We start from the raw sequence: 21,356 nt of genomic DNA on the forward strand, positions 1-21,356 counted from the left end.
TCTTCAATCAAGGTGGTGGTGATGGCATTTCCACGATCAAATGGATGAGGTGAGTATGTATTTTTTTGTTTTAACTCCTGATTAACTCCCTGATAGGCTGAATGTGACTTTTAGATGTCAATTATGTTGAGTATATGGCAATCAGATCTCTCCCTCGACAAGTGGCTTTAACTTATCGAAAAAAAATATTCATTGGTTCAAATCACACTTTGCAATTTTTTTGCCAAAACCAGGAAACTATTTTAAAAAAACAAGAGAGACATATAAAGCTTTAGCTATAATTCTCCTTCCCTTAATGAAGGTGCTCAAGCCAAAAAATCTTTGGGGCAAATTTATGAAAATTAAAAGAAAAAAATGTATTGCACATCATAACCAATCATGGTGGAGCTTTCATTTTTAAAGAGCATAATATGAATTAAAAGCTGTGGAGCGAATGCCTGCTGTGGGCAACAATGACAGTTTTTCTTTTAGACAGTTTCATAAATGTCTTCGAATGTACTAGAATGGGGAATGGGGGGTTATTCACTGTCCAGAATTTTAATGAAAATTGTACTGTAGATTGTATTTTTAAGGAAATAATTATATTGACAGCTTTTGGAAAAAGCTGTTGTTGGGAGTCTGTATCTAGGGAGCATTATCTGTAAGAGTCCTTAGACCAGCTAGATCTTTAGAAGGAGCATCATCACTTTCTGAAAGCTGCTTCAAAGCCATCTCACTTGGCCAATGAGAACCTGAAACAGAATGTGTGGCAACTGTATTTATTGAGCAGGCATAATTGATTCTTAAATATTGTGTCATAAATGAAGAATTTTCTTTTTAAACTGCAACACAATATAGTTGACTTCAAATACAGTTTGAAGGTAGAGCAGTCTACTGAAAGCTAGCTTTCTACTATTATTGAGATAGGACTGAAGTGCCATGGGCCCCCTGGAGGGCCCACCTACTGGGCGTAAAGGATCGGTGCATGTTCACTTTTAATATTCTTTGTTTTCACTCAACAAGTAGATCTTAGCAATATGTTTAAATAGGATATCTGGTTATTGGTTCCAAGGTAACATAGTAACATAGTACATAAGGCTGAAAAAAGACATTTGTCCATCCAGTTCGGCCTGTCATCCTGCAAGTTGATCCAGAGGAAGGCAAAAAAAAACTGTGAGGTAGAAGCCAATTTTCCTCACTTTAGGGGAATAATAAATTCCTTCCCGACTCCAATCAGAATAACTCCCTGGATCAACGACTCCTCTCTAGTAGCTATATCCTGTAATAATATTATACTCCAGAAATACATCCAGGCCCCTCTTGAATTCCTTTATTGTACTCACCATCACCACCTCCTCAGGCACAGAGTTCCATAGAATCACTGCTCTTACCGTAAAGAATCCTTTTCTATGTTTGTGTACAAACCTTCTTTCCTCCAGACGCAGAGGATGTCCCCTCGTCATAGTCACAGTTCTGGGGATAAATAGATGATGGGATAGATCTCTGTACTGACCCCTGATATATTTATACATAGTAATTAGATCTCCCCTCAGTCGTCTTTTTTCTAACGTGAATAACCCTAATTTTGATAATCTTTCAGGGTACTGTAGTTGCCCCATTCCAGTTATTACTTTAGTTGCCCTCCTCTGGACCCTCTCCAGCTCTGCTATGTCTGCCTTGTTCACTGGAGCCCAGAACTGTACACAGTACTCCATGTGTGGTCTGACTAATGATTTGTAAAGTAGTAGGAATATGTTCTCATCACGGGCATCTATGCCCCTTTTGATGCAACCCATTATCTTATTGGCCTTGGCAGCAGCTGCCTGACACTGGTTTGTGCAGCTTAGTTTGCTGTTTATTAAAATTCCTAGATCCTTTTCCATGTCAGTGTTGCCCAGTGTTTTACCATTTAGTATGTACAGGTGACTTGCATTATTCCTTCCCATGTGCATAACTTTACATTTGTCAGTGTTAAACCTCATCTGCCACTTATCTGCCCAAGCCTGCAATCTATCCAGATCCCTCTGTAGTAGTATACTGTCCTCTTCAGTGTTAATTACTTTACACAGTTTAGTGTCATCTGCGAAAATTGATATTTTACTATGCTAGCCTTCTACGAGATCATTAATAAATATATTGAAGAGAATAGGGCCCAATACTGACCCCTGAGGTACTCCACTAGTGACAGTGACCCAATCTGAGTATGTACCATTAATAACCACCCTCTGTTTTCTATCACTCAGCCAGTTACTTACCCACATACAGACGTTTTCTCCCAGTCCGAGCATTCTCATTTTATATACTAACCTTTTATGTGGTACAGTATCAAATGCTTTGGAGAAGTCCAGATACACGACATCCATTGATTCGCCGCTGTCAAGTCTAGAACTTACCTCCTCATAGAAACTGATTAAATTAGTTTGACATGACCGATCCCTCACAAAGCCATGCTGATATGGCGTTATTTGATTATTTCCGTTAAGATGCTCTAACATAGCATCTCTCAGAAAACCTTCAAACAGTTTACCCACAACAGATGTTAAACTTACCGGCCTATAGTTTCCAAGCTCTGTTTTTGGACCCTTTTTGAATATTGGCACCACATTTGCCATGCGCCAATCCTGTGGGACATTCCCTGTCAGTAAAGAATCTGCAAATATCAGAAATAAGGGTCTGGCTATGACATTACTTAATTCCCTTAGGATACGGGGGTGTATGCCATCCGGTCCTGGCGATTTGTCTATTTTAATCTTTTTAAGTCGCTGTTGTACTTCTTCCTGGGTCAGACAGGACACTTTTAATGGGGAATTTATTTCAACATTCAGCATTTCATCTGACAGTTTATTTTCCTCAGTGAATACATTGGAGAAAAAAATATTTAACAGCTTTGCTTTCTCCTCGTCGCTCTCTGCTACTCCCCCCTCATTACTCTTTAAAGGGCCGACACCTTCAGATTTATACTTTTTAACATTTATATAATCGAAGAACATTTTAGGGTTAGTTTTACTCTCTTTGGCAATTAATCTCTCGGTCTCTAGTTTGGCCGCTTTTATTTGTTTTTTACATGTTTTATTTTTTTCCTTATAGTTTTTCAGTGCTTCCGTGCTACCCTCCTGTTTTAGTGTTTTATATGCTTTCTTTTTGTCATTTATTGCTTTCTTTACAGTTCTGTTCATCCACATTGGTTTCTTTTTGTTCCTTAACCTTTTATTACCATACGGTATGTACCTCTCACAATGAGATTTTAGGATGTTTTTAAAGATATCCCATTTTGTGTCTGTATTTGTGAGGACTTTGTCCCAGTTAGTTAGGCCTATGGCCTCTCTTAGTTGGCTAAATTTAGCTTTTTTGAAGTTTGGTATTTTTGTTCCTCCCTGTAGAAACGCTCTTTTGAATGATAATTGGAAGGTTATTACTTTATGGTCACTATTTCCCAGGTGTCCCCCAACCTGCACGTCTGTTGTTCTGTCAGGTCTATTGGTTATTACTAAGTCCAGTATGGCCTTCCCTCTAGTCGGGTCCTGAACGAGTTGGGAGAGGTAATTGTCTTTGGTTATTGCCAAGAACCTGTTTCCTTTATGAGATATACAAGTTTCAGTTTCCCAGTCTATAATTGGGTAGTTGAAGTCCCCCATAATAACCACCTTATTATGATTTGCTGCCTTGTCTATCTCATTTAGTAGTAGTAGGTGAGCCCCAAATTATCTTCTACTAGACTTTAGATGCCCATTTTTTTTCAGGAATTCTTGATTGTGTCAGAGCTTGAGCTCTGGTGGGCCAGTCCAAGCCTGGTTCACTGATTGACATAACACCCCTTAAGATACTCATACACTTTCAGTGCTTGTTCAGTTGATGCATATATACATATTCGGCCAAGTGTTGTCACTGGGGGAAAGAAAAAAGTCACTGCCAGACACCTTGCATTGGCTTATCACCTGGGAGAAAAAAAGCACTGGGCCTTGAAATTCAATGTGTCTTATCCTTCTCTCCTCTGACATCATCTTTTGGGGGGAGAGATGGAAGCTCCCCATACATAGGTTGTGTGTTACTCCTGTTGAAAATGGTGGACTCAGCTGACAATATTCTAAGGCTACTTTCACACTAGCGTTCAGAGCGGGTCCGTCTGATGTTTCATCAGACGGATCCGCTCCTATAATGCAGACGTTTGCATCCGTTCAGAACGGATCCGTCTGCATTATAACTTAGAAAAATTTCTAAGTGTGAAAGTAGCCTGAACGGATCCGTCCAGACTTTACATTGAAAGTCAATGGGGGACGGATCCGTTTGAAGATTGAGCCATATAGTGTCATCTTCAAACGGATCCGTCCCCATTGACTTACATTGTAAGTCTGGACGGATCCGCTTGCCTCCGCACGGCCAGGCGGACACCCGAACGCTGCAAGCAGCGTTCAGGTGTCCGCTCGCTGAGCGGAGTGGAGGCTGAACGCTGGCAAACTGATGCATTCTCAGCGGATCCGCATCCACTGAGAATGCATTAGGGCTGGACAGTTGTGTTCGGGGCCGCTTGTGAGCCCCTTCAAACGGAGCTCACGAGCGGACACCCGAACGCAGGTGTGAAAGTAGCCTAAAGTGTATAAGGTCACTTATTGTTGGAAGGGCATGAAATTATCACATAAAAAGCTTATGAACAATGTGCAAAGGTAAGCTCTAAAATGTTATCCACAATTACACAGTCCGCAGTCTTTTGTGTGTTTCAATACCACAGTGCAGGGAAGTTTGCTGGCTGGCAAGTAAATGTAGTGCAAAAGTTATTTGTAGAAAATCTGTGCACTTCTGTAGATAAAATCCATTACTTATTGAAGATCCATTCAAATCGGTACATTATGTGAATACAATACACTAATTATATATACATGCTGTAACATTTAATGGATCTTCAATAAATTATTAATTTAATATACAAAAATTACTATGATTTTCTACAAAAAAACAACAACTTTGGAATTAAATTATTCAGTGTTTCAAATTTAATTACATGTTTTATGCAAATATATATATTATGATATATTTAGACAGATTACTGTCAAGTTCATTTATGATTTCATTTTTCTTTCTTTGCTTCCTTAGTGGCAGCAAAACAAAGACCTCACAGTGATGAATATACCAAGAAGATTCCTCCTCCCAAGCCTAAACGGAATCCAACCACTCATCTTAGCACATCATTTGATGAGACATACATTAAAAAACATGGTCCAGTGAAGAGTAATTTGTTCAGAGAAGCATCATCATCTCACATCAGTTGCAGAGACCGAGATGATGAAGAACCTGTTTATATTGAAATGGTTGGAAATATTTTAAGAGACTTTAAAAGAGATGAGGAAGACCAATGTGAGGCAGTATATGAAGAAATGAAATACCCTATATTTGATGATGTAGGACAAGATGCCAGGTATCTTTATGAGTTTGACCACGTTAGTTGCTCTTCTCAGTGTGCTACTCCCACAGTGCCTGACTTAGAATTCACCAAGTCCTCAGTGCCATCAACTCCCAAGGGACAAATTTGTGACATTCCTGCACCATTTCCAAATCTATTATCGCAAAGGCCTCCTTTATTGGTGTTTCCACCAGCACCGGCACAATGTTCACCAAATTCTGATGAATCTCCTTTAACTCCTCTTGAAGTAATAAAACTACCAGTATTGGAAAATGTGTCTTACATCAAGCAACCAGCTTCTGCTTCAACATCACCAGTTCCAACACACATTTCAGGACACCAGAAAGTAGACAAAGACCAACCAATTGTTTCCCATGGAATTCCTTCATCTGGTCATTCATCGTCACCACCACATGCTTCAACCACCTACAGAACACAGTCTCCACATGGCTATCCTAAAAGTCATTCAGCTTCTCCCTCTCCTGTGAGCATGGGTAGGTCATTGACTCCTCTAAGCCTCAAAAGACCTCCACCCTATGATTCTGTGCATTCAGGAAGTCTATCAAGAAGTTCTCCATCAGTGCCTCATTCTAATGTCAGAAACATACCAGAAGGGAAGTCAGTCAGTGCATCTACCAGCACTTATTGTGCATCTCAAAGCAACTCACGATCCAGGACTCCAACAAGCCCCCTTGAAGAATTATCAAACCTCTTTACCTCAGGAAGGAGTTTGCTAAGGAAACCCTCAAGTGGAAGACGTTCTAAAGAACCTTCTGAGAGTAAGTATGACAGAATATGATTTGTATATCGACACTGTATGCACATTTGTTAGCCAACTACTGTTTGTCAAAATAGTCTATATAATATTTTACATCCACTTATAAGTTAACTAGCATGTTAAAATAAGCTATACTACGTTAAATACGTTAAAAATGATTCAGTTTGTCAAAATTATCACTGGCAGTATAGCTAAACTCCTTTTCATAAAATGTGCTGGTTTCTTGATTTGTTTATGGTCATATTAACCAGCTTATCAGATGTAAATTGTTTTTTATCACTGTTAGGGCCATTAAGATGGCCGTATTATGGCTCAATGCATCCTTTGCATTGTACTGGGCAATAATACAGCAGACATAAACTTACATGGTGCTGTGTTGTACAGAGGCAAAGAAATACAAAAGTATATGAAGCATTTTGTATAAATTTTGTATCTGAGGAAAAAATAACTGTGGCATGTTCCATTGGATAATGAGTTACAGAATTATTATACTCTAGAAACAGTCTTGTGGCATAATGCCCAAGCTTAGAAGGGACCACAAGGCATATGATGACCCCAATTTAAGCCACACCATCACTCATGCAGAAATTTTACTATCAGATAATTCTACCCTCTATATAGGTTTCTATGGTTTAGACAGGGATTTTTCCACTATAGAACATGATAGCATATTGATAGAATATGACATCAATTTCTTATTTGGAGAAGGGTCTGACTGCTGGGACCTCTCAGAATGAAGGGGCCACAATGCAAGCTGGGCTTTCCTTCAAATTTCCTGCAAAGCAATACTCCAAGTCATCCACTGTGAATAGAAACCACTGTGCAGGACAAAAAAATACCTGGATTTTCTCAGGATTGACAGGGGTACCTAGCAACATGTCATAACATTATAGTAGGAATTTCAAGTATATCAGAAAAAAATAAACTTTCAACAGTTTTTATCTGAATTAAACGTGCTTAGTGTCAGATGCGAAAAATACATTTGGGGTTAAGCAAAAACTTTTGACTCATGACGCCAACACTTATTTGATCTATTTCAGTGTTTTGTTGCTGCTGATCATTATCAGCAACAGTGACCTACACAGAGATCGCAGTATTGTACTCCAGGATATTACTGTCTGATCCAATCATTTCTTCATTTTTGGCGTTATTGCTTTTGCAGTGGCAGAGCACAAACCATCAGATTAAATGCATCAGTGAAAGTGTTCATGATAATGAAATCTAAAAGTATCTAAGTTTTATTAATAAGTAATAACTTCTGTGGTTTTGTGCTCCTTTAACAAATTTTACTGTATTAAAGTATTTTAGTATTGCATTCTTCATAAAATTAACTATCATTGGCCAATGATAAAAGTTTATGGTGTGCCCTATGCCATCCTAAAGTAACATTTGTTGTATGCAGATTATTTTGTGTAGACGAGAAAGAGAAATTGTTGACGATATCAGAAGGCAGCCCTTAAAATTTCTGGGGGACTCAGAACTACACCCATTCAACCAAAAATATTTTGAACTGGCCAACAAAATTATCTTCAGAGGCACTAAAACACAACTGTAAGAAGCCAAAGGAAACAAGCCTGATGGTTTTCTGGAAACTGGAAGCACACAAGTTTCTATGTTTCCTGTCCCAGAATCTGGCTTGGATGGAAGAAAATAATAGCAGAAGAGAAATGGCATTTTGATCTTTGCCAAGAGGCCACATCTCTACCATGAATGACCAAGAAAAATATAAAACAAAATGCAATGGACACATATGGGAGAAGACACCATTTATACCATAAATCCAAACAGCCTACCTTTTTTGTAAAGAATGACCTAGCCACTAATTGGCAGAATAGCCCATAATTTACTAATGTCATTGTGCCTACACCTTCATATAAAGTGACAAAATTTGGCACAATTTGGCATACCTAGTTTTAGACCAACTTATGAATAAAATGCTACAAAAAGAGAAATCCCTAATATCTCGTTGGCAAGGGGAATGGGCTAGTAGGAAAGGGCATGGCTTAAGGTGCAACAATGTGTGCCAAAACTGAGTAAAGTGAGCCAACCAATAGGTGGTGTAAAGTTAAATAAAAGTGTCTAATCATGCACCAAATGTATCATCCACTGTCATAAATCTAGACTGAAGTCACATGAATTTAATACTGTTTCAATGGCTCTAAACCAGGTTATTGCCAAGGTTGATGTCCATCCATGAACCTAGAGAACATGCAGCAGTGGCGTTGCAAGGGGGGTGCGGACCGCACCGGGTGACACCATTGATGGGGGTGACACCAGCAGGGTCGGCATTTACGAACCATTTGTATTGCCGTCTTCAGGAGAGGGAAAGATGTGTCTGGGATTCGAACCCACGACCTTCTGTATCAGAGGCAAAGCATCTAACCACACGGCCATAAGAAAAGCCTTGCTACTGACTGAAAATATATGAGACTTCAACTGTTATAGCTGTACATCTATACACATGACAGCTGCCTTAAACACACCCAGCACTGCTATATCTCTATATGACAGCTGTCCCAGCACACTCAGCTCTGCTATATCTCTATAAATGATAGCTGCCCCAGCACACCCAGCTCTGCTACATATGATACACATGACAGCTGCACCAGCACACTCAGCTCTACTATATCTCTATATATGACAGCTGCTCCAGCTGTCATGTGTATTAGATGTAGCAGTGCTGGGTGTGTTTGGGCAGCTGTCATGTGTATAGATGTAGCAGAGCTGGGTTTGCTGGGACAGCTGTCATATATACAGAGATATAGTAGAGCTGAGTGTGCTGGTGCAGCTGTCATGTGTATTAGATGTAGTAGAGCTGGGTGTGTTAGGGCAGATATCATATATAGAGATATAGCAAAGCTGAGTGTGCTGGGACAGCTGTAATATAGAGATATAGCAGTGCTGGGTGTGTTAGGGCAGCTGTCATGTGTATAGATGTAGCAGAGCTGGGTTTGCTGGAGCAGCTGTCATATATAGAGATATAGTAGAGCTGAGTGTGCTGGTGCAGCTGTCATGTGTATAGATGTAGCAGAGCTGGGTTTGCAGGAGCAGCTGTCATATATAGAGATATAGTAGAGCTGAGTGTGCTGGTGCAGCTGTCATGTGTATTAGATGTAGCAGTGCTGGGTGTGTTGGGGCAGCTGTCATGTGTATAGATGTAGCAGAGCTGGGTTTGCTGGAGCAGCTGTCATATATAGAGATATAGTAGAGCTGAGTGTGCTGGTGCAGCTGTCATGTGTATCATATGTAGCAGAGCTGGGTGTGCTGGGGCAGCTATCATTTATAGAGATATAGCAGTGCTGGGTGTGTTAGGGCAGCTGTCATGTGTATAGCTGTACAGCTATAACAGTAGAAGTCTCATATATTTTCAGTCAGTAGCAAGGCTGTTCTTATGGCCATGTGGTTAGATGCTTTGCCTCTGATACAGAAGGTCGTGGGTTCGAATCCCAGCAGAAGCTTTTCTGAAATACACAAGCACTAACTCCATATATGGACATACAGGGCGGGACACAGGAAGAGACTGCATTGCATCGCTGACATGGAGGTAAGTAGAAGTGTTTATTTTATTTTTTTTAATACCCGACTGTTACTGCCATGGGGGGAGCAGGAGGAACTTGATACTGGCACATGGGGGAAGGGGGGTTGGCACCTGATACTGGCACATGGGGGGGGGGAGATGGCATGGCACTATGATACTGGGACATGGGGGGGGGAGAGAGGCACTTTATACTGGCACTTTTGGGGGGGGATGGAATGGCACTATGATACTGGGACATGGGGGGGGGAGGCACTTGATACTGGCACTTTTGGGGGGGGGAGATGGCATGGCACTATGATACTGGGACATGTGGGGGGGAGGAGAGAGGCACTTCATACTGGCACATTGGGGGGATGGGAAATGGCACTATGATACTGGGACATGTGGGGGGGAGGAGAGAGGCATTTGATACTGGCACATGATGGGGGGGCATCTATGGGGACACTTACTGGCACATTATTGGGGGGCATTATGGGGGACACTAGGCCGGCAGCCTATCAGAGGCCGGACACTGAGGGGCATCTACAGGGGCACTATATATGGGGCATTTTATACTGGTACATTATGGGGGGCACTAGCAGGAAGAAGGGGGAAAGGAGCACTATGGGGGAATTCACTGGGGGCACTATATAGGGGTATTTTATACTGGGACCTTATGGGGGCACTATGGGGACATTAGCTCAACTGGGGGCATTACAAGGGGGTATTTTTTGCACTGTCACATTAAAAGGAAAATTATTTCTACTGGGGGGGGGGGGGGGAGGGGGCATTATGGTGGGCTTTATTACTCCCACATGGTATGACCCCCTAGTAGCAGCACCAGCCTCTCCCTGCTCTACTATCCCTCTGCCCCTTCTCCAAATCCTTATTATGAAATCTTTCTCATTAGGATAAAGCACAACATCAGCTCCGCCGAGCCCCCGACCAAGTGTGGAAGTGGCGTCCGAGATCCCCAAGGGCCAAGCCAAGCAACTAAGTTTTTATGTGAAATATGTTTGTTATACACATATAGCCTACACTGTGCCCCACAATATACAGTATACCTCTACACTGTGCCACACAATATACAGTATACCTCTACACTGTGCCCCACAATATACATTATACCGCTACACTGTGCCACACAATATACAGTATACCGCTACACTGTGCCACACAATATACAGTATACCGCTACACTGTGCCACACAATATACAGTATACCGCTACACTGTGCCACACAATATACAGTATACCGCTACACTGTGCCACACATTATACAGTATACCGCTACACTGTGCCCCACAATATACAGTATACCTCTACACTGTGCCACACAATATACAGTATACCTCTACACTGTGCCACACAATATACAGTATACCTCTACACTGTGCCACACAATATACAGTATACCGCTACACTGTGCCACACAATATACAGTATACCGCTACACTGTGCCCCACAATATACAGTATACCTCTACACTGTGCCACACAATATACAGTATACCTCTACACTGTGCCACACAATATACAGTATACCTCTACACTGTGCCACACAATATACAGTATACCTCTACACTGTGCCACACAATATACAGTATACCTCTACACTGGGCCACACAATATACAGTATACCTCTACACTGTGCCCCACAATATACAGTATACCGCTACACTGTGCCACACAATATACAGTATACCTATACACTGTGCCCCACAATGTACAGTATACCGCTACACTGTGCCCCACAATGTACAGTATACCGCTACACTGTGCCCCACAATGTACAGTATACCGCTACACTGTGCCACACAATATACAGTATACCTCTACACTGTGCCCCACAATATACAGTATACCTATACACTGTGCCCCACAATGTACAGTATACCGCTACACTGTGCCACACAATATACAGTATACCGCTACACTGTGCCCCACGATATACAGTATACCTCTCCACTGTGCCACACAATATACAGTATACCGCTACACTGTGCCCCACAATATACAGTATACCGCTACACTGTGGAGTCTGTTCTATAAGCACCATTGTTTTGTGGCTTCGGACAGAAAATAATCTGGAAGTGCCCCTCCCGAGACTAGGCTCTGACTGCTAGGGGGGGGTCTGCTGAGCTAACGGATGCCCCCTATGGCAGTAGCACCACCATAGCCCCCATATATGGCTAAAAAATTTGCTTCGGGGAGGGGGTGGGGGAGGGAAGGGGTGACACCATTTTCTACCGCACCGGGTGACACCAGCCCTAGCAACGCCACTGACATGCAGTAAGTTGCTTCATCTGATATATCTCTTCACCTCCCTGAAGCTGCTCTTAGTTTATCTGTGGTTATATAATCTTCAGTAGAACTACGGCTAGAGAAATCATCCTTTTTTACAGCAATCACTGAAATATAATTACTTAGGTGAGACTTCAAAATAATGAATGATTTTACCAAATGAGCAGAACAATACATTTTTCAAATGGCTACTTTGTTGTAGTTCATTGTTACCTTGAACATCAGGCATTCTCATGGCTCTAAGCAGCCATCCTGGAGAAAATTGTTGATATGCATTGAAGGTAATTGGATAGAAAAGCTTTTGTGTGAATTGGGGCACAGCTGTAAAGATCATTTTTGAAGTTGTCTGCTTTTCTAACATGAATTGGGCGACATACGGTATGAGGTCATTTTATCCATGAATTCCTATTCCATGTTGGCCTAATGCAGAATTACTAAATTACCTCATCAGTCTAGATTAACGTTATACAGGCTATCTGGAGATAATGTGGCTCTCAGCAGCAATGCGGAAACCTAACAGGAAATCATGTGACAAGACTGCCCTCTAACACCCTGTCCTCCATCTAAATTATTCACATATGCATTAGGTTGAAATAAATTCACCTGCAATTAAAGACAGTCTGCGGCTTTGACAGAAATGGGATGTTACAGTTTATCGGCATGGTCTTTCCAGGAGATGGTGGAGAAGTGACTGTAATTTGTGTTTTTGTTACAGCGCATAAACCTTCACAGTCCTGAGTGGACTGATGCAAGCTGCAAATTGATTTTAATCATACACAGTGCTGAAGGTCACTGAGATACTGCTGTCACTTTTTGTCCCTTCCTTTTGGCTTAACTTTCCCAAAGATGTGCGGCATCAGATGATCAGCCTTTTTGTTTTATTTAAAAAAAAATTTTTTGTAATATTGGGGGATATTTACTAATGTTTTTACACCACTATTCTGGTGTAAAAAAGTCACAAATTATGGTGCACACTATCATTATGCCATAATTTGTGACTTTTTAAGCTTTGCAACACTTTTCAAACAGGGTTTAGAGGGAGGGACAGGGATTAACAGGCATAAGTTATAGGTCAAGTCTGCACCAGCTCCTAGCTGGCATAGATATCAGTTTCTGGCACACGGCAGGGTACAGAAGTACTTCATTTATAAAGAGACATCTGCCTCTTAAAGATGCATTCCTACAAAAAATGTTATTCTCTGACCTGTTAGAAATGTACATGATGTAAACTGTAGTGAATGTAATCTTCTTACCAGTGACTGTATTTGTGAATTATAACCTCCCTTCTGATCCTAAGTTGTGTCATGTGACCAGCACTCTGACTTTCCAAATAACACATCTTATGTGTGGACAAGAAGCTAGTTTCTCTACGTATTCCTATGGAAGCCTCAATGTCAGTCTCATAGCAATGTAGAGAGTAGTAACTAACTTCTTGTCCTGGTCACATGATCCAGCTGAGGATCAGAAGTGAGGATATAACTCACAAATACAGTCTCCGGTAAGAAGATTACCTTCACTACAGTTTATATCATGCACCTTTCTAACAGGTCAGAGAAAAACATTTTTTGTGGGAGTGCTACTTTAATAAATCAGGTGCATATTACTGTAGTGCAGGGAGATCAAGACTGGTGCATAGGAATGTCAGTCTTGATAAATATCCTCCATTGAGTCGGCCACCTAGTAGTTGTGCTGTGAGTTGCAGTGTGTCAAGGGTTTTGCTAGCTTGTAGCTATACTATTTTTTAGATCCATTAGTTCCCGGGCGCTGTACATATGAAATGTGGTTTACATACAAAAAATACAATAAACATGACCGAACAATTGCAGGAAGGGTCCTGTCTGCAGGGGCTTACAATCTCCAATGGAAGAGGCAAGGAGACAGTAGGGGAGGATAGAATCTGCTCATATGGCTATATAATGGCATCAGAGTAAATGCAGGTTGTACACTTTCCTGAAGAAGTGAATTTTCAGATTGCTTTTGAAAGTATAGATGGAGAGAAACAGTATGGGGTAGTGAGTTCCAGAGAATGGGGGATGCATGGGAGAAATATTCAAGATAAAACGAGAGCAAAGCAAAATGTCTTGTAAGGATCAGATGTTGCATTTGGGGTAATATTTGGTGATTAGGACAGAGATGTATGGAGGGGACAGGTAGTGGATGGCTTTGTAAGTGATTGTTAAAGGGGTTGTCTAGACTACAGATATTAATTGACCTATGATCAGGATGGGTCATGATCAATTTCAGATAAGCAGGATTTCGACTCCTGACACCCCCCTGTTTGAAAGGGCAGAAACGCTCATGCTCTCTCCTTCACTTGAATGGGATGAATGGCTGTAATTCTGCTGTCCCGCCACTACAAATTAGACTGCATGCAGGTAAACACTGCAAAGGACGCAGTGCTCACATGAGCCCATGGCCCATTCAAACAGCTGAAGGGTGGGTGCAGGGAGTCGGACCTCCGCCAATCTGATGTTGATGACAGGTCATCAATGGCTGTAACCTGGACAACACCTTTAATATTTTGAACTGAATTCACTGGGCAATAGGTAGTCATTAAAGGGACTGGTAGAGGAGAAACATGGAGAGAGGTGGCTTAACCAGGTAGCAGAGTTGATGATAGATTGGAGGGGTGCAAGTAATAGGAATTGGTAACCAAATTCAAGCCAAAATAAGGGTGGACACATATGTGTATGGCCCAGAAAGGTTTTAAAGAGAATCTATCACCACACAAACCATGCTTCCGTAAATTATTGTAATGGCTGGATAACTCAAAAGATATTTTTTATTTTCTACTCGTTTGTATTCTCTTTCAGTAAGCCTGTAAACAGTCTGTGTGCTTTGTACTTATGCATATGGAGGGCTCCTAAGCTCTGCGGTACAATAGACAGGACTCCTAAGTGCACAGACCCTTTGCAGACTGACTTCAGGTTTCAAGTGGGTAGAAATATAAAAATTCTGCCTTCTGATTTTATGACTGCAGACTTATCCAGCCATTACAGTAGTTTAGGTTGACAGATTCCTATTAAATACATATTTGTTCTATATATTTACTTTTAAAGAGGACATGTCACTTCTCCTGACATGTCACTTCTCCTGACATGTCTGTTTTATAAAGTAATTTTTTTCCACAATTCTGGAGCATCTTTTCACTTAACTCTATGCTGTACCATTCCTTTATTATTCATGCTAAAAGTTTATAAATAAAGGGTGTAACCAGTCAACAGGTCCTTATTAACCCCTTCCCAACCGACCATCATAAATTTACATTGGGAGTTGGATATTTAAACATCGAAAGCGGGAGTCATAGCTGCCAGGTGCCTGCTGTTTTAAACAGCAGACACCCGGGGCTAATATATCCGATCGACGATAACAACAATATCACATATTTAACCCCTTAGATGCTGTGGTCAAATCTGGGAACTCAAAATCCTGGGAACGTGCACTCCCGGGCATGCCATGGGTACCCCTGGTGGGGATCAGGGGAGCTGGATAGTGTGTGCAGCAGCATTAGTCTTACTGAATGATCTGAGGCTGCTGCAGATACATTTTTATGGAGACCCTAACTGTGGCAGGGCTGCATAGGAACATAGTGAAATGCTCGTAGACTCCAATGCTAATGCATTGGAGTCTATGAGAGAAGGAATCTAATGATGCTTGTTCAAGCTCCCTAGGAGAACTATTAAAAAGTATAAAAGAAAGAAAAAAAATTAAAAATAAATATCAATTCCTAAAGGGGTTAAGCATAGCCCTATTATTACCACAATCCCACATCTGCCTTTCAGATTAGATTTTAGTTTCATAGATATGTAAATTTACAGGAAAATGCTTGGTGAAACATCTATAAGCAATATAATACAATGGAACCTCTCTAGATGACCACCTCTTTGAGAAGACCACCCCATTCACAGGAGGACCATAATTCAATGTAATTATGGGTGCTTGTCTCAAAGAGATTGCCCTGTAATTGTTATTAGTTGTCATTTAGTATTGGTTACCTGTAATAAGGGAAACTAAAAAGCTCAAAATAAGGTATATAGAAAGAAATGCAGTCTTAAAATACATCAGCATTTTATAGACTGTTGAATGATTACTAGTGATGATCGAGCATGCTCGGCCGAACACCTGTTCTGCTCGAGCATATCGATGCTCGGCACATGGCGGTACTTGGCCGAGTACCGCATGTGCTCGAGCGCAATGCTTGAGTCTCTTCCCCGCACATTTCTTGGCTGCTATGCAGCCAATAATCGTGCAGGGAGGTTCTGGCACCCATTGTAATGCCGTAGCCATGTTGGCTACTGGCATTACAGTGATTGGTTGGCCGGAACGCGACATCGGGTGCTATAAAGCACCTGATGACACGCGTTTGGCTCAGTCTTAGTCAGGGAGAGCTGAGCACAGGAAGGGAAAGACAGTGTAAAGAGTGTTATTGGAAGATTTTTATTACAAAAACTTTTCAGAGAGCCACAAGTCCTTTTAAGGACTATTGTGTGTGACAGCAGCAATATATGTTTGTAGCTCAACCTGCGCTAAATTGCTCAGTCTTATGGAGAGCTATGCATAGGAAGGGACAGTGTAGGGAGTGTTATTGAAAGATTTTTCTAAAAAAAACTTTTCAGAGACCCAAAAGTCCTTTTAAGGACTATTGTGTGTGACAGCAGCAATAAATATTTTTAGCAGATCCTGCGCTAAATAGCGTCTAATAGGCTGCTGCGGATAGTTAAATTATCCGCGCTACATCTCCTGTGTAAAGTGTGCGCATCCCTAAAATATCAGTGACATCCAGTGTACTTTTTCCGTAGACGTGTCCGCTGCGGACAGTTAAATTATCCATGGCACATCTCCTGTGTAAAATGTGCACATCCAAAAAATATCTGTGACATCCAGTGTACTTTTTCAATAGACGGTGTCCTCTGCGGACAGTGAGATTAGCTGCTCCACATCTCCAGTGTAAAGCGTGCGCATCCAAAAAACATCTGTGATATCCAGTGTACTTTTTCAATAGACTGTGTCCGCTGCGGACAATGAAATTAACTGCGCCACATCTTTAGTGTAAAGTGTGCGCATCCCTAAACTATCAGTGACATCCAGTGTACTTTTTCCATAGACGGTGTCCGCATCTCATAGTGACCATACCAGGGCCACATCTGCAGTGTAAAGTGTGCACTTCAAAAATTTATATGTGACATACAATGTAATTTTTCAATAGTCAGTGTCTGCTGCGGACAGTGAGATTAGCTACGCCACATCCCTAGTGTAAAGTGTGCACATCCAAAAAAGGGAGAAGGCGGGCCACACCAAACAGGCCCGCAACTGTTCCACAGAGCACCCCCTTGCAGAAATCTCCCTTGTCATGGGGTAAGTGTAACGCAGTCTGGTGCTTTTTTGAGGAATGTGCAGAAGAGAAAAGAATTGTAATTTGCAACCTGTGCCATACAAAAATTAGCAGGGGCGTGAACACTAGCAACCTCACCAACACCAGCATGATCCGCCACATGGCATCCAAGCACCGTAATAAGTGGGACGAACGCATGGGTCCACAATCTGTGTCTGCGGGTCACACCACTGCCTCCTCTTCCCCTATGGTATGTGCCTGGCCAATCGGACAAGTGCATTTGGCCAGGAAGGCTACATTTCCCTGACGGCACACTGGGTGAACATTGTGGAGGCCGGGAGCAAGTCGTACCCTGGGATGGCACAGGTGCTACCGACGCCACGGATTGCAGGCCCTAATTCTATCAGGGTTTCCGCCAGCACCTACGTTAGTGGCTCCAAACCCACTTCTCCTCCTCCGCCTCCACTTCCACCTAAGAATTATTTGTGTGCAGCACCAGTCAGCCATCAGCCGGTAGCTGAAAGCAGTGTAGCACTGCAGTAGGGAAGCGGCAACAGGCCCAGCTGAAGGTGATATGCTTAGGTGACAAACAGCACACCGCCGCAGAGCTGTGGCAGAGGATGAGACCAGACTGAGCTGTGGCTCTCGCCACTCAACCTAGAACCATGTTAGACTGCCTTTCCAACGACCCGTGTGTTATACGCATTTTAGACAACACGGATTACTGGGTGTTCACCCTTCTCGACCCCCGCTACAAAGAGAACTTCTCATCTCTCATTTCTCTGGTGGAGAGGATGAGCAAAACAGTGCAATACCAGAAGATCCTTGTTGAAAAATTGCTCCAAAAATTTCCATCTGACAATGCTGGCGGCAGAGTCCGTAGTTCCTTGGCCAACCCAGGAGGGGAGACAAGGGGAACACACAGCAGTTCCAACAGAGGCATGGCAACACTCTCCAAAGCCTGGGACAGTTTCATGACACCCCGCCAGCACCCTCACTCTGATGCGCGGCCTAGTGTCACAAGTAGGGAAACATTTTGGAAGATGGTGAAGGAGTACATAGCAGACCCTGTCAGCGTCCTCAATGATCCCTCAGTGCCTTACAGCTACTGGGTGTCCAAGCTGGACACGTGGTACGAACTGGCGCTCTACGCCTTGGAATTGCTGGCCTGCCCTGCTGCCAGTGTTTTGTCTGAGCGGGTATTTAGTGCTGCTTTTGGCATTATAACAGATAAGCATATCCGCCAGTCAACTGAAAATGCTGACAGGTTGATTCTTATAAAAATGAACAAGGCCTGGATTGACCATAACTTCTCGACTCTACCAGAGGAAAGCTGATGAACATAAAGGCACTTTAAATGTGTTGTTTATAATGTACTGAATACACTGTATTCCCATGCACCCAATCCACCACAAACATGGGTATATGGTTAAATCTTCCTTTTCTCCTCCTCCTCTTCCATCATATCAACATGCTTATTCATCGCATATAATGCCCTCGCATATATACCCTTTGCATATAATGTTTTACAGGGTCAGCTCAGCTGCAGGTCTTCGCATATAATTCTTTAGAGGTTCAGCTCACCAGCATGCCCTCACCTACAATGTTTTACAGGGTCAGCTCAGCTGCAGGCCCTCGCATATAATTTTTTAGAGGGTCAGCTCACGAGCAGGCCCTCACCTACAATGTTTTACAGGGTCAGCTCACCAGCAGGCCCTCACATATAATTTTTTAGAGGGTCAGCTTACCAGCAGGCCCTCACCTACAATGTTTTACAGGGTCAGCTCACCAGCAGGCCCTTGCATATAATTTTTTAGAGGGTCAGCTCACCAGCAGGCCTGCCCCTAAAATCTTTTACAGCGTCAGCTCACAGCAGGCCCTCGAATATATTATTTTACAGGGTCAGCTCACCAGCAGGGCCTTGCATATAATTTTTTAGAAGGTCAGCTCACCAGCAGGCCCTCACCTACAATGTTTTACAGGGTCAGCTCAGCTGCAGGCCCTCGCATATAATTTTTTTAGAGGGTTAGCTCACGAGCAGGCTCTTACCTACAATGTTTTACAGGGTCAGCTCACCAGCAGGCCCTCACATATAATTTTTTAGAGGGTCAGATCACCAGCAGGCCCTCACCTACAATGTTTTATAGGGTCAGCTCACCAGCAGGCCCTCGCATATAATTTTTTAGAGGGTCAGCTCACCAGCAGGCCCTCACCTAAAATCTTTTACAGTGGCAGATCACAGCAGGCCCTCGCATATATTGTTTTACAGGGTCAGCTCACCAGCAGGCCCGCACCTAAAATATTTTACAGCGACAGCTCACAGCAGGCCCTCACATATATTGTTTTACAGGGTCAGCTCACCAGCAGGCCCGCACCTAAAATCTTTTTCAGGGTCAGCTCACCAGCAGGCCCTCACCTATAATCTTTTATAGGGCAGCTCACCTGCAGGACCACGCATATAATGTTTTACAGGGTCAGCTCACCTGCAGGCCCTCACATATAATTTTTGAGAGGGTCAGCTCACCAGCAGGCCCTCACCTACAAGTCCAGTCTCACTATCCAAGAGTCTGGTCAACACAATCCTCACCGCCGGGGGTATCGTAACTAGTTATCACGGAGGAGTCTCGTTCGTTATCGGAATTAACCAGACAATTCGCTCCACCAACTAAAAATGTCCATGCACCACGACCCACAGAATCGAGAAAGAGCTATCAATCTGTCAATCCTTTCAGTGTCCGGACCGGGTGAGGTCTCCCGTGTTGAGTAAAATTAAGCTGCAGACTCCACTCCTGGTGGTGCCCTTCTGTCAATTCCTTTAAGTTTCAGCTTTGCAACCATACTCCCCCGGAACCCAAAGACTTTGGTTTCTCAGAAGGTGCTCGGCGGGTCATGGGAATAATGCCGCCGGATCACCAGTCGTCATCGTTTATGGTCAGAACTACGATGGTATCTGATTGTCTTCGAACCTCCGACTTTCGTTTTTTGATTAATGAAAACATTCTTGGCAAATGCTTTCGCTTTGGTTCATCTTGTGCTGGTCCAAGAATGTCACCTCTAGCGGCGCAATATGGATGCCCCCGGCAGTCCCTCTTAATCATGGCCCCAGTTCCGAAACCAACAAAATAGAACCGGAGTCCTATTCCATTATTCCTAGCTGAAGTATTCAGGCGACCCGCCCTGCTTTGAACACTGCAAATTTTTTCAATGGTCGGGTCAGCAACAAGCTCTCAACCATAATGTTTTAGATGGTCAGCTCACCTGCAGGCCCTCATCTTCAATGTTTTACAGGGTCAGCTCAGCTGCAGGCCCTTGCATATAATTTTTTAGAGGGTCAACTCACCAGCAAGCCATCACCTACACTGTTTTACAGGGTCAGTTCAGCTGCAGGCCCTCACATATAATTGTTTAGAGGGTCAGCTCACCTGAATGCCCTCACATATAATGTTTTAGAGGGTCAGCTCACCTGCAGGCCCTCTCCTACAATCTTTTTCAGGGTCAGCTCACCAGCAGGCTCTCACCTAATTATACGCACATGCTGTCTTACTTGGATGTGGTAGCCGTAGCTGTTTCTCAGGCTCCCTTTCCGGAATCAAACCATGATTCACCCATTACCCATTGTCTACATGGTTTGGGCTAAAAATAACATTGAAAGTTGATAGGGCAGACATCCGAATGGATCGTCGCAGTCACGGGGACGTGCGATCGGCCCCAGGTTATCTAGAGTCACAAAAGCGGCAGCAGGGCCTCGCATATAATGTTTTAGATGGTCAGATCAGCAGGCCCTTGCTCAAAATGTTTTTGAGGGTCACCAGCAGGCCATCAATCATAATGTTTCAAGGTTGTGTATGATGCCCTCCTTTATGTGTAACAAAGGGTGTATTGTAGTGCCGGTTCCTTGTAATTTTTGGCAGCCCTTTCACTTAGTGCATAGGCTTTATGAGTGTAGGAGTCCCACTACATGAACAATTACACCACAATGTGAATCAGCCCCTTTATGTGATATACAGGTTGTATCGGAGTGCCTCTTCTTTGTAATGTTTGGCAGCACTTGC

At 42.8% G+C, this 21,356-nt stretch overlaps 1 protein-coding gene across 1 annotated transcript in view; it reads left to right on the forward strand.

Annotated features, from left to right (window-relative positions):
* NYAP2 (neuronal tyrosine-phosphorylated phosphoinositide-3-kinase adaptor 2) overlaps positions 1 to 21,356 on the forward strand; it is a 228,682-nt gene that overhangs the window by 166,177 nt on the left and 41,149 nt on the right. The window contains exon 3 of the mRNA XM_040431045.1: positions 5,068 to 6,153. Coding sequence (XP_040286979.1) covers positions 5,068 to 6,153 — 1,086 coding nt within the window. The remainder of the gene's footprint in view (positions 1 to 5,067; positions 6,154 to 21,356) is intronic.

The sequence above is a fragment of the Bufo bufo genome, chromosome 4 (genome assembly GCF_905171765.1).
Source record: "Bufo bufo chromosome 4, aBufBuf1.1, whole genome shotgun sequence".
Taxonomy (NCBI): Eukaryota; Metazoa; Chordata; class Amphibia; order Anura; family Bufonidae; genus Bufo; species Bufo bufo.